Source organism: Epinephelus lanceolatus, chromosome 4 (genome assembly GCF_041903045.1).
Source record: "Epinephelus lanceolatus isolate andai-2023 chromosome 4, ASM4190304v1, whole genome shotgun sequence".
Classification (NCBI taxonomy): domain Eukaryota; kingdom Metazoa; phylum Chordata; class Actinopteri; order Perciformes; family Serranidae; genus Epinephelus; species Epinephelus lanceolatus.
The window spans coordinates 7,721,855-7,737,353 of NC_135737.1; the positions used below are offsets into that span (position 1 = coordinate 7,721,855).

The 15,499-nt window shown below is 42.5% G+C and overlaps 1 protein-coding gene across 2 annotated transcripts in view; it reads left to right on the forward strand.

Annotated features, from left to right (window-relative positions):
- The window catches only part of tpst1 (tyrosylprotein sulfotransferase 1), a 76,235-nt gene that overhangs the window by 15,924 nt on the left and 44,812 nt on the right, over positions 1–15,499 (forward strand). For both annotated transcript variants that reach the window (XM_033631858.2, XM_033631859.2), the window contains exon 2: positions 9,227–10,262. In XM_033631858.2, coding sequence (XP_033487749.1) covers positions 9,406–10,262 — 857 coding nt within the window. In that variant the 5' untranslated portion in view covers positions 9,227–9,405. The remainder of the gene's footprint in view (positions 1–9,226; positions 10,263–15,499) is intronic.

Sequence of the window (15,499 nt, forward strand, 5' to 3'; positions counted from 1 at the left end):
ATACTTCCATTAACAAAATAAATGGTTTCAAGTTTAAGTAATAGTAATAAAACAATTGTTTAACCATAAATAACCCTTCCGTTTTCATTCCTTTGAGGGTCATATCATCCTTTGCGCGTTATTTTCTGAGATTATTTTCGTACTGTGAAAATCTCATACCATTGTTACCCTACTCTTATGTATTTTTCACATGTTTATATAAAGCACAAATTATTTCCTATCTAAGAAAAGAGCTATAAAATTTGGTTAACCTTGACTAACATGATGATACCAGTGACACATCTGTTGTCCTTCTCACCCTCCACCTCTGTGTATCCCACCTGTCATAGCTGTCTTTCTCAGTGTTGATTCATCACCTGCTTTGCTTCCTTTCATTTGCTGCAGAACTCGACACATTCTGTTCAGTATTATATTATAGATGATTGTAGTTAATCAGTTATTTCAATTTTTTGGTTGCCTGTCTGTCTCTCTATTGGTCTTTGCAGCTGCTGTTATGGTAATATCTTCCTTGAAACAGTGATGTTAAATCTCAAGGGAGACTCAACTGAATTGCACTCAGCCTCCCAGATTGATTGTATCTAACTGCAGGAGTGAATCTGAGGGTGGACTTTCCCTTTAAGGGCAGTTGCAGCAGCCTTGGGGAAACGGCAGGCTCCTCTTGTACTCCCACTAATAGACTAAAGGTGTTGGCAGCCTGGCATGCTTTGTGACTTTCCCCTCCCTTTAACACTGAGTCATCAAGGAGTAGACACAGAGATGTGAGAATGCGTGGGTGGGCTGCACAAAAAGACAAAGCCCACGACAGGAAAAGAAAGAAATAAACATTGTCAGATGCTGTGCTCTAAGAACTTATCTTGAGTATTTACACATTTTCAACATTCCTCAGTCACAGTGCAGAGGTAACACTTGAAGCATTTATCTGCAGCTTAGTCTTTCATGAGCTCCCTCTCACAGGGAGGCTAATGCAAGGAATTAGCTGCAGTGTTTTGTTGTGAAATGCTCCTCACTTGTATGACTACGAGTTAACAGTTGAGGATGTTTGTTTAAAAGCAACAACAGCTACTTGGCTCATTAGGCACAAGTAACCCACTGAGAGGAATTTGGCAATGTGGTGTCAGAGGGGAAACAGATGGCAGAGTGAAGCATTGGCTTGCCCTGGTCTGTTCCAACCTGATTCAAGGACAGTACAGAATATATGGACTTATGTCAGTTAGGTTCCTCCTAACAGATGATGTGATATTCAGCACATGAGCTATTGTATTACTTAAATGCAAAATTTATTTTGATCTTGTTGCTTTGGTTAGCTCTTAAACCCCAGTAGCATCACCAGCTGGGTACTCATGTGTAGTCTTACAATGTTTAAACAACAAATACGAATATTTTGCTGTCACAAAAGTAGGGCTGTACCCAAATATTAGGATATTCGAATATTCGTTTCTATGGGTAGGTATTCATTATGAAAATTTGGTATTCAATATTCGTTTTTTTATTTACTTATTATTTTATTTTATTTTTTTACATATTTTTTGGTGCTAAATGTAGTCTTTTTGTTGTTGGTAAATGTAGGTTATCAATAAAAATCAAAACTTTTAAATTTCATTGTTAAAAATGTGAAAATATAGTATGGCCTACCAACTGAGCTTGTGCACAGGGCACGCTTGAGCGCATCTGTCTGAGGCTGTGGATCAATGCCAAGTTTTACCACTTTATCACTATTCCCTCTAACTTGTAGCTGTTTGTTCGTTATCTTTTGAATTTAATATGAATTATGGAACCGTTTTTGTCAACATTTGTTTCTCCCATTTTGCACAATAAATTGTTGTTTAAAGTTTCAACAAGTTTTTTTTGGAGTGCGTGACACAAGTGTGTTTTGAAAACGACCGTGGACTGTCACCTGCTCAACGCATCAGTACCTTCGGATGCCATGACAGTAATAGATTATAGATTAATAGATTATAATAATAATGTCAAAATATCATTTACAGACCGATTTAATAGACGATCACTGCTGCCCAACCCGCAGGTCCATTTGCGGGTCCCGCGGGTTACGGGTCGACCCGCGCATCACTACTCAGCTCAGTCTATAAAGGCTGTAGGCTACACAACAGTAAGGCTATAGACATTATATTCTATTCAGGCCGGCAGGACCAGCAGCGCATCGGTTCTACATTAGGGTTGGGTCAGTATGAGAAAAAAAAAAAAACGGTCCGTTTTTTTTAAAAAACCGCCTCAAGTCGGTAATACCGGATTTTCGCCACTTGGGGGCGCAGTTGACCTTAGGACAACAGAGTGATAATAACAAGTTGTTTCTTTTATTCCTTACAAATACATTTTGCAGCTTACTCAATCAGTGCAAACAAGGGTTGCCTCCTTCGTCTGGCTCAAAGCCAAAGTGTTGCCATAGTGGCGCATTCTTTGATTTCGTCGAGACTAAATTGTCTGCCATTATCGACTCCCCATCACTATTAAACAAACTCCAGGCTAAAGTAGAGGCGCATGCGTACTCGCACCTCTTAGCTCAGTCCCCGCCCCACCCCCCTCTCTCTCTACTGCTTGCTGTGCGCTTGGTGAAGAGGTGCTCACAGACTCGGGCGTACTATAAGCGGAGCGGACTACGTGTAAAAATGTCTGTGAAACTTCCCCGCGATGTGAAAAATACATGCCGAACAGTCTTTTGTGTGACACTGGTGCGTGGAGCGGAGTCCGCGCGGTCGTGCTTTGCGCGCACAGGGCTTGCGGACGTCCACTTTTACCGGGCGGACGTCTACTTTTACCGGGCGGACCTCCGCGGCGTCTGCTCTGTGTACGTTCTGCCCGAGTATGCGGTCAAAAATAAAACCCGGTCCAAGACGGAGTACCGGACCGAATTGGTATTACCAAGAACCATTTTATTGCAGCACAGAGTGTCTGCCAGCAACCAATTACTTGCAGAGGCTTCCTACAACTTGTTTCAACGGTTCCGATTTAATCAGAAGACAAATTAAACAGGATGACTAGCCAGTGTGAAAATCAAAAGAAAGCATAGAATAATGTACTGAAGGAGACTGTTGTGCCATCACATTTTTTTGTGGTTTGAGAGCAAAGATCCGGTTGCCGCTATGCAAAACTCCGCAATACAATTAGGTCCGGGTGTTGTTAGCAGTTAGCACAAAGTTGACAATTGACGCAGCACCTTTAAACGTGATGATTTATTCACTGTAAGCTGGAAACACACTTGCAGCTCTTCATTTCATATATTAATAATGTTTGCAAATGGCAGCGGTGCTCCATTGTCAAAAAATGCAACTAAATAGTAGGGTTCTCAAACCAAGATGACAAATACACCTTGCCTGCTATTGTTCAGGAGAAAATAATCTGGACGGGCAGAAGAATGTATTTGACTTATTTTGTTTGTGAGTCTGTCTTTTTGTGTGTATGGCTGTGACGGGGGGAGAGCCATAGGAGCAAGCGAGAGAACCAAAACTACGAAGCCAGTCCAACATAACAAGCAAATGTGGGGGCGTCAGTAGTGTAGTGGATAGTGCCGGCGCCCCATGTACAGAGGCATCGCCTCGCTGCAGCGACCGCAAGCTTGAATCCAGCTCGCGGCCCTTTGCTGCATATCGGTCCCCACTCTCTCTTTGTCTCCCCCTTTCACTCACTGTCCTGTCATTAAAGGCAAAAAGCCCACAAAAAAAAAAAAATAATAAGCAAATGTGGCCCAAATCAGATTTTCTCCAGTCAGGTCTGGGCCACTTTCATATGCCGTCCTAAATACATATCCGATCCCTGGCAATCTCACCACTGTGACAACGGTCATATAAGAATTCATTGGTGTTTTTCCTATATATGCATGTTTTTTCACACTATACTTAACTGTGCAGGTGCAGATAAGTCACCGTAGTGATGATGTGGTCCATTGAAACTACAGAAGGCTGCTGTAGCCATACTACTGCTGCGGTAGGCTGCCCCAGTCATCAGCCAATGAAGCCTGACTGGAAGACGCTTTCTAATGGGAACAGCTCGCCTACATGCTACTATAGCGTTGTCCTGAGGCGCTGATGGAGATAACAGAATGTAGCCCTGGACATACTATATTTTGGAAGAACTGTTCCTTCATGAAACCCTCCACATCACAGCCCCAACACTCCTTATTCCTCACCCGGCCGCATCCACATCGCTGTCTCCACAGACCTTCCAGCAAAACCTCATTTAGACTACAGCCCATTATCCTAGAAACAAATACTTCCAAAGGGCCATTTCCCTGAAAATATGCTACACACTCTCTCAAACAGAAGCACGTGACTAATTAAAATGCAGAGATTTGGTCACACTGATGTCAGATATGGGTCACTTTAAACATGAATGTGAACAATCTAGGCAGAAAGATCGGATCTGGGAAAATCGTAATTAAGCTTTAAGCCCTGTCGTGAACATAGCTAAAGCTCAAAAATGTAATTATTTATTGGCTGAGAAAGTAGAAACACTACAGTGTAACCTGTAGCTTCATAAATCTGGCTAAGCCTATCAGCATGCGCAGATAGTGATCTACTTTGGGAGAAAATTTCATTAGGCTTGAGTCATCAGGCTTAATGTATGCTCTCAGGACTTCTGCTAAGATATAGCAGTCAGGAAAAATGACAACAAGAATCCCCATATTATTCTGGTTGTCCCTGAGATTCAATACCTCGTATTGAATATACGCAGGAATATACGCTATATAAATAGTCTCTTTTCAAAGAAAAGGCTCTACAGATTCCACAGGTCAACTAGTATTTTGGGAACACTGCCAACAGTGAAAAGTTTTTGCCAGAAATCTCTAAAGATCTCAGTGATTATCCAAGCATATATTTTTGTTGGGGAGGGAGTAACCTCATGACTAGGATTTAGATAATTGAATTCGCACATTGGCTTACCATGATAAAGATAGTGATGGATGTAATAGCTTTTTGACATTTAGATAGTCCCTTTTTGTCTGTGGTATCATTCAAACTTGCAGTCCTCACATATTTTGAGGGTGAGTCAGCAATGTCTTATTCATTTCGACTCCTGTCTTCAAGTGTAGAGTTTAAGCCAGTATGTGGTTTTGTCAGGGTTGGGCACAGATGGAAATTGTTGATTTGTGCCTTCGTCAGCAGTCGACATTTTCTGCCAAACATGTAGACTACTCCAAAAAACATTTCTAAACATAGCTGTATTTTAGGACCTTTGGATCTTCACGTATCCTCAGACTTTCATATACTCCCAGGACATAAAATGGTATTCAGCAGTTATGTATTTTCTGGAAAGGAACAAAGTCCTTAATTAAAACTTCATGAGTTAGAACAAAGACGATGACAGTGTCTTGCGTCATTCTGTTGTGCTCTGCCCAGACGAATATGCATCCAAACAGCCCCTTAAATACCATGAAGGGGGAGTTGGCTGCGCTGGGTTCATTGCTCTGCTCTGATGAGCAGCAGCCTGTCACATAGTGATGCCAGAGTCCCTGCCGTGGCGCTGCTGCAGAACAATGCTGACAGAGCCTGTTAACCATCATGCTTATGATGACGTGGAACGTGTGTAAACAGACAGCAAGTTAATAAGGTAACTGGATTGCGAGGCTAAAACATTTAATTGTAGACCATATAAGCAAAGCTTTTCTTTATTAGACTTTTGGGGGGGGGGGATATATGCTGTGAATTTGACCCATCCTGTTTAGGAGCAGTGGACAGCTGCCTCAGGGGCCAGATGTATAAACAGGCGCTATAAAAAACCAGTGTGTGCCAGGAGTGTGTATCAGCCATGCTCAGTGACATTTGTTCTGGTTGCAACACAATCTGCAAAACTGCACTTCTTCTTTGCAGTTCTTGACAGGTCTAATGAATGGTGGAGTGGACACAAGTATTGATACGCATACAAGTGATTCAGGGTGTTTTTATAACTGTGGACTTGTGTGCAATGGCTTGAGTGCTCCAACTAAACATGCATCCAGTACATCTCAGTTAGGAACTGGAGCATCTGAAACTGACAGGAACATGTGGGGGTCTCACAAACCTCACAAAGAATGGCTCCAGGCCATGCCTAGTGGTGTTCTAAGATTTTTGGTGAAATCCGTTTGAGAAGCCAATATCTAAAATTCCACTGTCAGAATTTTATCCCAGGCTGTCTTTGACCACAACACCAGTGTCAGTTCTAGATCAATTTCAGAGAGGGTCATAAAAATCCGGTCATAATCTATTTTTACCGGTCATTTTAATTTTCCTTTTAAGATATTCAAAGATATTTAGTTTTCATTCGTTCGTTTAATAAATCCAACAAGCAAGTTATAAAGTGCGCATTAATAAGGTCATGAACGAAAAGATGAACAGACATCCACACACCCGTGCCATTCTGGACACACCGGACGCGGAACTGAAGCTATCTGACTGTCCACACAGGCCGCTGAGCAGAGCAGAGTGCCCGCGGAGGCAGCGTTTCAGTTCGGCGTCTGGTCTGTTTTTCACGCGAGCAGTAAAATACCGTGTTTATAATTTAAAATAACACAACAGTGCATAACCAAACACATTTTTCAATACCCTAATCACTTCATTACAATTTTAATTTTGTGTCACTGAGCCTACAGACATAACTACATAAATAAAATGGTCAATAACAATATGCCCAGTGTTTATCCAACACGCTCAATACATGGATATGCAATGACAAATTGTAATTAACTTATTACGTTATAAAAAACGATTAAAATATGGACTTACCCATGTTTAAAATGACCTGTTGAAGTGAAAAAACGAGTACTCACGGGAACAGATGAGTGGAGTCGATGTTTAACCGGCGCGGAGAGCGCAGGAGAAATGCGCTGCCTGTGTGGACAGTCAACTTCTGCGGCACTACGCCGCAACACTTTAGCATCCCATTACATAAATACACTGTTGCTGGTTTGCTTGAATGAATGTGTTTTGTTATCATCTGTGCTTACTATTTAAAACTGCAAAGTAAAACTGATATAGATGATTTTATAGTATAACATCTACTCAGGCTAGCCCCTACTGAATTGAGAAATTTACTTCCATACGCTATCATAAAACTTCTAACACTTCTTAATTCAAGCAAATTGTTGTATGGTGGCTGCAATTTGTTTACTACTTAGTTTACTCGGTAGGAACATTTCCTAGCCAAACATCTTACCCTGTCACTGTTACACAAATTACAAAAAAGTTACTTACCTTTAATTCTCCTCAGTAGTTTGGCTACATTTTCCTTCGCTCCGTGCAGGTGGTTCAGAGTCCGCTTTCTACACTTAAGCCCGCCACCAGCGGTGTATTGCTCTATTGCATCCAACTGGAAAATTGAGCCAAACTTTGGTTCCGCATCTCTCGTCAGGGTCAAATTATCGCAAAAAATCTATTTATTAATTCCGTAGTCTCTTCTTTCTGAGGGGGGGGCACAGGGGGGTCCAAGCCTGCTGTCAGGGGGCGCACGTAAACGGTGCATGGGGAGGTGGAATGCATTGGCTGAAATGTAGTCTTGAAGCCCATCAGCTATTGTTTGATGATGTTTTAGCTTCATAGTAGCCTCTTTTAAATTTATTTGTATTCTTAAGTGGAATTGACCCGTGCATGGAAGAAGTCTTGGGCCGGATATCCGCTGGCGACACCATAACTCCTGCACTACTGGCTGTTACATTCAGAAGCTCATTGTACTCTCACAGATAGCCAATGGGTTTTGAGATTGTGACCACGTTTGCATACCGACACTAGCATTTAGCTCAAAATACCACAATGCCTAAGTACAGCTTCTCAGAGCTGCTAGCATGTCTGTTTATTCTTTGTCTGTGTAGTAATACAGCATGTAGCTTTTCTTTTTAATTAATCAGTTGTTCAGCAGTGGAAATTAACTTTTTTAAACCTCTGAATATGAGGATGCATCCCTGCTTGTAACTATCTCTCCTTTCCGGTCCTTGTTGTCTCGGAGCTCCTTTGAAACCCTATTTATACAGATGCTGAAAAAAAAAGAAGTTGTTTTTTGCAGACATTCCAGAGAAACTGTAGCTTGGGAAATCAGGTTTCTTTATTTTTTTACCCTTAATACAGAAATTAGGTTTCTACGTGGTGCAGAAGGCCCACTGGCACCCAGCTACTGAGATGCATGTTAGCATATTGACTCTGATTGCTTAGCCATGTGCTTTGGCGTCCTAGGTGTGTTTCAGCTAAAATATTTTAATTGGATGTCTCATGGCTAAAGGCCAGAGGTAATAAGATGGTAGATTACTTACCATCCACCATTTTTCCCAACATTTTTCATTCAGGTCAGGTTAACCTAAAAACAAACTTACAACCGACTGAATGTCATTTGTAAGCGAAGCACTCCTGTGCACTGACCTGCTGTGGCATGCCTTCGCCCTCCTCCTCTCCTAGCCAGGTCGTTTGTTCAGGAGAGTGACTGTGGCTGCAGGGCCAGCACAGAGAAAACCCTTTAACAAATAAGCTGTAGTAAGCCTGCAGCTTTTACTTAACAACAGCAGAGGAAAAGCTGTCAGCCAGCCCACTGCGGTGTGTAGAATTTATGTGCGGGAAATGTCTGTGTGTGTGTTCTTGTTGTGTGCAAGTACACATCACCCTATCTGCAGAGTGAGTTTGTGTGCATCCCTGTGTTAAACTTAGATGCTGATGGCTAAATGTCACAGATGATGTATGCACTACCTGAGAATCAAAGCCTGAGCGATGTCTAGCAGGGTAAAAACGAAAAAGCTATTTTTGGTTAAATGCACAGATTTGTTCTTCTACATTCTTGGTCTCTTGTCAACAGAGTCTTAGTCGTTGATCTTTCAGTGGGCATCATAATCTTTCAAATAACTCTCCATAAAACATCTGGGAGACAGGGTTCATTAGTTTTTCTGGTGGTAAACTCCATTGTCATAATTGTGTTTGAAGCAGTTCTGTGTCAACTTAGTAATTCAAGGCTCTCTGCAAAGTGAAATTGCACAGTAATGTTGGCCTGAGTTCAAAAGGCCTGTCAAATAAAGAGAATGTGGTGATCACTTTGCTTGACAAATTTCTCCTCTGTAAATTTGTTCTCAGATTCATTTGATGTGCATGCAATAATGACAGTGGAGTGTCTTGGTGCCTGACATCTGTCACATGATTTATTCTTTAATCTGGGACATGAAGTGGTTCTTTTGATTAGGTTTTGTTGGTAAGATTGCTTGATGAATGTTGTCCTGGTGTATAATCAGAACTAACTGTCTTTTCTGTTTTGTGCCACAATCCAGGCCTCATGGAGCTGGGGACTCGACGCCTGCTGTGCACAAGGGAGCTTGATCCATGCCCGGTTCCCAGCAGACAACCATAAAGGGTGGGGACCTTGATTACCCTTCAGTTCCTTTTTCCCGTCCCTCCCCCTAAATTGCCCCTGTGGTGATATTGTCCTCTCCCGTCTGTGGCGTGCAACATGATTGGCAAGCTGAAACAGAACTTGCTGGTGGCCTGTCTGGTCATCAGCTCAGTCACGGTCTTCTACCTGGGCCGCCATGCTATGGAGTGCCACCATCGCATTGAAGAGCGAAGCCAGCCAGGCGGGATCCTGCCTCTATCAGCGCTAGGAGGCAGCATGAGGACCACCCTACGGACAGGCCAGAACCTCAGCACACCATTTGTTTACAACAAAGACATGCCACTCATCTTCATCGGTGGAGTGCCCCGTAGTGGGACCACGCTAATGAGAGCCATGCTGGATGCCCACCCTGAGGTGCGCTGTGGTGAGGAAACCCGCGTCATCCCTCGTATCTTGGCCATGAAGCAGATGTGGAGCCGCTCGGGGCGAGAGAAGATGCGCCTGGATGAGGCTGGTGTGACAGATGAGGTGCTGGACGCCGCCATGCAGGCCTTCCTGCTGGAAATTATTGTCAAACATGGAGAACCTGCCAACTTTCTCTGCAACAAGGACCCTTTTGCTTTGAAGTCGCTTTCCTACCTGGCCAAGATCTTTCCCCGTGCCAAGTTTGTACTCATGATTCGTGATGGCCGGGCTTCAGTCCACTCCATGATCTCACGGAAGGTAACCATTGCCGGCTTTGACCTGGGCAGCTACCGGGACTGCCTGACCAAGTGGAATCGGGCCATAGAGACCATGTACACTCAGTGCCTGGAGGCAGCGGATAAATGCCTACCTGTGCACTACGAACAGTTGGTCCTTCATCCTGAAAAGTGGATGAAGACACTGCTGAAGTTCCTTGACGTTCCTTGGAATGATGCCGTCCTCCACCATGAGGAGCTCATTGGGAAAGCTGGGGGAGTGTCTCTTTCCAAGTGAGTAATGCTGACACCTCCTGCATTTCCTTTTTTCTTTGCCTAGCCCAAACCCCCAGTCCTGACCCTTTGTTCTGCACTGATACTAGGGATGTCAGTTTCAGTTAATTTTCTATTGATAGCTCAACACCTATTACCTGGTAACTAATTGGTTAATTTAAATCAGCTTAAGCACTGCATTTCAAAGCGCTGTTCATTTACTAGTGGTAAGATTTGAATGTTTTGTGATGTCTTGCCTCTTATTTTATTTTCTGTTGACAAACTGCCATCTAGCCCTAATAACATATGGAAATATAGTGCCCACTGCCCACCCTCTGGTCTCCACTGGCTAGCTTATGTTATGGCCTATTCCCACCAGATGTGTGTTGGTTGCACCTCCGCTCTGGCACGGCAGCGGAGCCGATAGGATTCAGTTCTAGTCAATGTGTGTTTCCACCGGCTGCGGCTGTGCTGCGTTCCGGCTCCGTCTCAGCTCCGGCACTCTGGAGCCCTCCGCAACAGATGCGCAGGACTTCTATTTTTGCCAGTCGCCGGAGCACAAGGCAGCAATTCAGCACAGAGCAGATCGTGTGGGACAGGAAGTCGTGCACAGAAACAAAATTAAACATCCGGTTAATTTTCAAAATAAAATACACAGTGTTCACGGCGGATCATACTTCCCTGCACTACACCATGAAAACTACATAATGGGCAGAGGCAGGCCTGAAGTCAACAGATCAGAGGTTTTCAGACGTCCTTTCACCCCGTGAACACCATGGACGAGGAGATATTAATCATGGCAGTGCACCGAGATGTCTTCCAGCGGAGCTGCACTGTTCCGTACAGCAAACACAGCTGGTGGGTATTCACGGACGGCGGAGCACGCAGCGGATAACCAGCGCTGCCGTTCCGCAACGGACACGCATCCAGTGGAAATCCGCCATTAGCCTTGGCTGCTCCTCACTGCGCTCTACCCAGGTCAGGTGGGAGCTAACTAGCAGTGCCGCTCGTTTGAAGATAACTGCTGGAAACATGGTGGCCACCCTCTGCTTTTACCTTCAGGGAGTTCTGGTGACTATTGCTCTGTCTGTGCACAGATTACATCCAAGGCGCTCCGAGAGTGTGGTGCAATGAATAACTAAATGGTAAATATATTCCAGTAGTACTCCTAATGAATGGTCTAGTTCCAAAAATAGAAAATAAGTACAAGGCAGCAGTTGTTGTTATTTTGGCATGCTGCCACAGATAAATTAATCTGTGGGAAACCCTGAACTTTGTTAGCATCACTAGCCGTCCTCACTCTGCAAACGATGCTAACAGAGCTCATAGTGATAGCATAGTTACTAGTGCTAAAGGGGGTCAACTCAGGGGTGGCATAATGTTTCCATAGCAACGCCGTTAGGATGAGACAGTGTTACTAGTGGTGATCGCTGAATAAGCAATGGTGCTAACTCGTAGCGATCTAAATCACCAGTTTCATCATGATACAATATTATATTGATTATTTGGACAACAATACGATATTTGCCAATATTACAAAGTCTGCCACAATATGATTTCGATTTTATGTGATTCAGGGGCCTGTGATTGATAAGAGATAACACAATCTGTTAAAAAAAGAAGCTGCCACCCCTTTCTTTTTTACTTTTGGCCATAAAAGGTAAAAAAAAAAACACATATAAATAATGAGTGCAGTAACGTTTACTTTAAATTGAACTAACACAGTTAGTTCAGGGCTTTCTGTCAGAAAGTCCTTTCTAGTAGTTTTTTTTTTTTTTTTAATGAAAACCATCATCTTTTTCATGAAACGTCAGGGTTATCTGGCTCAACGCCCTACTGGCAGACTTCTCCAAATAGCAATAAAACATGGATTAACAACAAGATTATTTAACAAAAGTATCAAATTCAGCTCAGTACTAAGTGTCAAGGTTCATAGACAAAACAGTTGTTTTTTGCTAGTCACCCATTATTAGCTTATAAATGCATGTTTACATTGTATAAATTAGCCCAGCGGCTAGCTGACATTTTTTCCTCTACTCACAAGTTAACAAATTATATATAACATTGTTATTTTCTTACTCACAATTGGTTTAAGTCACTTCACTTCCCAACAGAACAGCATGTTTGAATTTCAGCCTGCATGCAAGTTTTTTCAGCCAAATATTTTAGAAACAGAGCAGCTAATGTTGCTGTAGTGAGAAGTCAGTGGAGCGTCTTGTTTTATCTCTTAACGGCATTGTTTACATGCAGCATTTGCTTTGTCCGTTGAACCTTATTTTCTCCAAAATCAAAAATATTTGGACATTGCTGGGTTTTTTTCGTGACTACATAACTTAATCCTCATTGTCTTTCTCCTGGCTGCTTGCCATCTGCTAGCTGCTGTTTGATGGTGACACACAATTTCAAAATATTGATCCAGAATGATGGATTGTTGCACCTCTACTAGATATCTTCCACCAGACCCAGGTGGTGCACAGTGCGGTAAACTAAAGAGCAGCAAAATTAACCTATAGACTGTTTCAGACTTGACCATATAAACAATCTGAATGTTTCCCTTTGTATTTCCTGTTGGAATGCTTTGCAGTGTATGTGGATGACACCAGTTGACAGGAAGTAAACATAGACCAAAGCTGTTGCCTAGCAATGCAATTACAAGGTCTGTAGACTGACATGCATAACCGGTCAAAACTATTCTCCGCTATTAACAAATTTATGATTAACCATCAACATGCCTAACTCATAATTTGAATGTGAAACATCCAGCAGGGATGCCAGTAGATCCTCACCATGTCTTGTGTTTTGGAAATAATTTATATCTTATAGGGATAAATAGGATGTACAAGAAAGATAGTAAACCATCAGTGGCCCTGTTTAATTAGGTGGACTCTGTAGACCGATGTGGTAGAGTTTAGTTGAACTTTTACATTTCATTGTTTATATTGTAATTGCACTAATTGTTGCCACAGAGTAAGACATCAGTCTGGCTATTGTCACTGTGTCTTTGATCTGTCTTTGTAGCTCTGGGAGAGACTTGTCCATGCTGTTACATCCAGACACAGCTCTTTAATTTTAGAGTAATTACAACATAGGTCCTTGTGATGCCTTTCAAGAATAGGTTTTCTTTTTAAGCATTTCCCTGAAACTGAAACTGAGAAACTCCATCATCGTCTTGTTGTCCTTTATTTGTTGCGTTAGGGTTGAGTTCACTATCTTGTAAAATTGGGGTCAGTGACCCCTTGTCTTAAACAGTGTATGTTTAAACTAAGCTTGAGGGTCATTTAGGTACTTCCAACACTTCAAAGTGGTTTCTTGGAGACACTGAATCACCATCCACCACTGTGTCATGAGGTGATTCTGTTTCCATTCTTTTTTGTCAGAGGTTCTTTGACATTTTGGACACTTAACCCATTTGGAATGCGGTTTCAGGAAGCTGCCTGCTATCTCCATGATAACAAATATATCCCTGTCAAAGCTGATAATGAACAACAATTTCTACAGAGACTTCATTTTAACTAGATGCTTCCTCCACAGCTGCAGATTTATTGAATAGCTCATTGCTGATGTAATGGTGGTTGAGTAAATACTTGCTGTTGTAGGACGTGATTTTCACCAGCCTCACAAGCTCAACGTGGTGAGCTGGGCCTGCCATATTTCACATTCACAGTGCAATAGAAATGAGCCAGGACATGCCCATGTCTACTTAATTTTTAACTACTTGGCCTGGAGGGCAGAGAAAGTATGGATCTGCTTTTAACCTGAAGAAAAAAGACATGATGGTAGTGGTTTGTCAAGTCATAGATATCACTTTGTATTTAATCTCACTTCCTACAGGCCTTAAAAATAAGCATGCACCTCTGGCCTTGGAGTATATCCTTCCCATGATTTCACAAAGCCTCCAGACTTTCCATCATTACATTTCTTTTGGAAATTCAACATCCTAAGGCTGCGCACAGTGAGGAACCTAGTCATTAGTGAACACATGAGATTATGTCTGCATTACAGTGTGTAAGCAGGTTTTCCTAATGGCCCTGCCTGGTGTCAGAGTTGTTTTGGTTTCAGTGATTTGGAAGGTTGGCCTCTGGAAGTCATTGAGGAAACGCTGAAGGGGTGCAACCCCATTCCTTGCCTCTGTCGTCCCCCCCCCTCCTTGCTACCACCCTCTTCCTGCCACGTAGCACCAGAACACACTCCATATCCTCTGGAGACGTTTGGGCCACGTTTTGTGACTGTCTGCATATGAGAGCAGTAATGTCATTTCTTGAAAAGCTTTATATCCATTCAGCAGTTTTCCCTCTAAACGCCATTTGCCTTTACTGCACTTCATTATGATCTCATCCCACTTCCTCTTTAGTAAAAAGGGAGGGTAGATTTCCTTCCTCTAGTTTAAAATGTCTAATTGGCTACACATTTCATTTCTCTTTCCTTCTGTTTTCCTTCTTGAGTTGCATGACTTTGATCTGTTTAACTGCAGGTGGAAACAGCGGCAGCAGGGTACAGCAGGGGTCAGCAATTAAGTTCAGCCACGGGCCAGTTTTTTTCTACAGTATTTCATTGGAGGAGCAGTGTTTTAAGGCACAGAGTAAGCCTGCATAATGATAATTAATTTAGAAATAACAATAAATATAAAACTGTTTTTTTCAGGATCCAAGTATCCAAGAGCAGATGTCTTTTTTTTTTTGTTTTTTAGATATTTTTGTGGCCATTTTGCCTTTAATCGACAGGACAGTTAAGTGTGAAAGAGAGGGAGTGACATGCAGCAAAGGGCCACAGGCTGGAGTTGAACCTGGGCCGCTGTGGCAACAGCCTTTTATATGGGATGCCTGCTCTATCCACTAAGCCACCGACGCCCCGCAAATGTCATTTTTACCGCTCTAAGGTAGGCATTATAATACCAGTTAGTAAAAAAAAGGTGTTGGTAATGTTTTTGTCATTAAAAAAAACCTGGTATCAAGAAAAAAATTCACTGATATCAGATCTGACATGTGACATGATAAAAGCTAACCTCAATACACAGCTACAGTGATAAATAATTCAGCCTTTTAGAGGAATGGTTTTTTTTCCAGCCCCTCTCCTTTGACGTCACACTGCACTGGGATTCTCCCTCAAGGACTCCACAGCAGTGCTGATATTTGCTGACACATGAACTCAAATCTACTTGTGGTTGAAGGAAGGCCTTTGTCAGTCCTGAGGCCCACACTTCATAAAGAAGAGCTCAATCTGAGTCATACACCTGTATATTAATCATCCCTACAATGAGC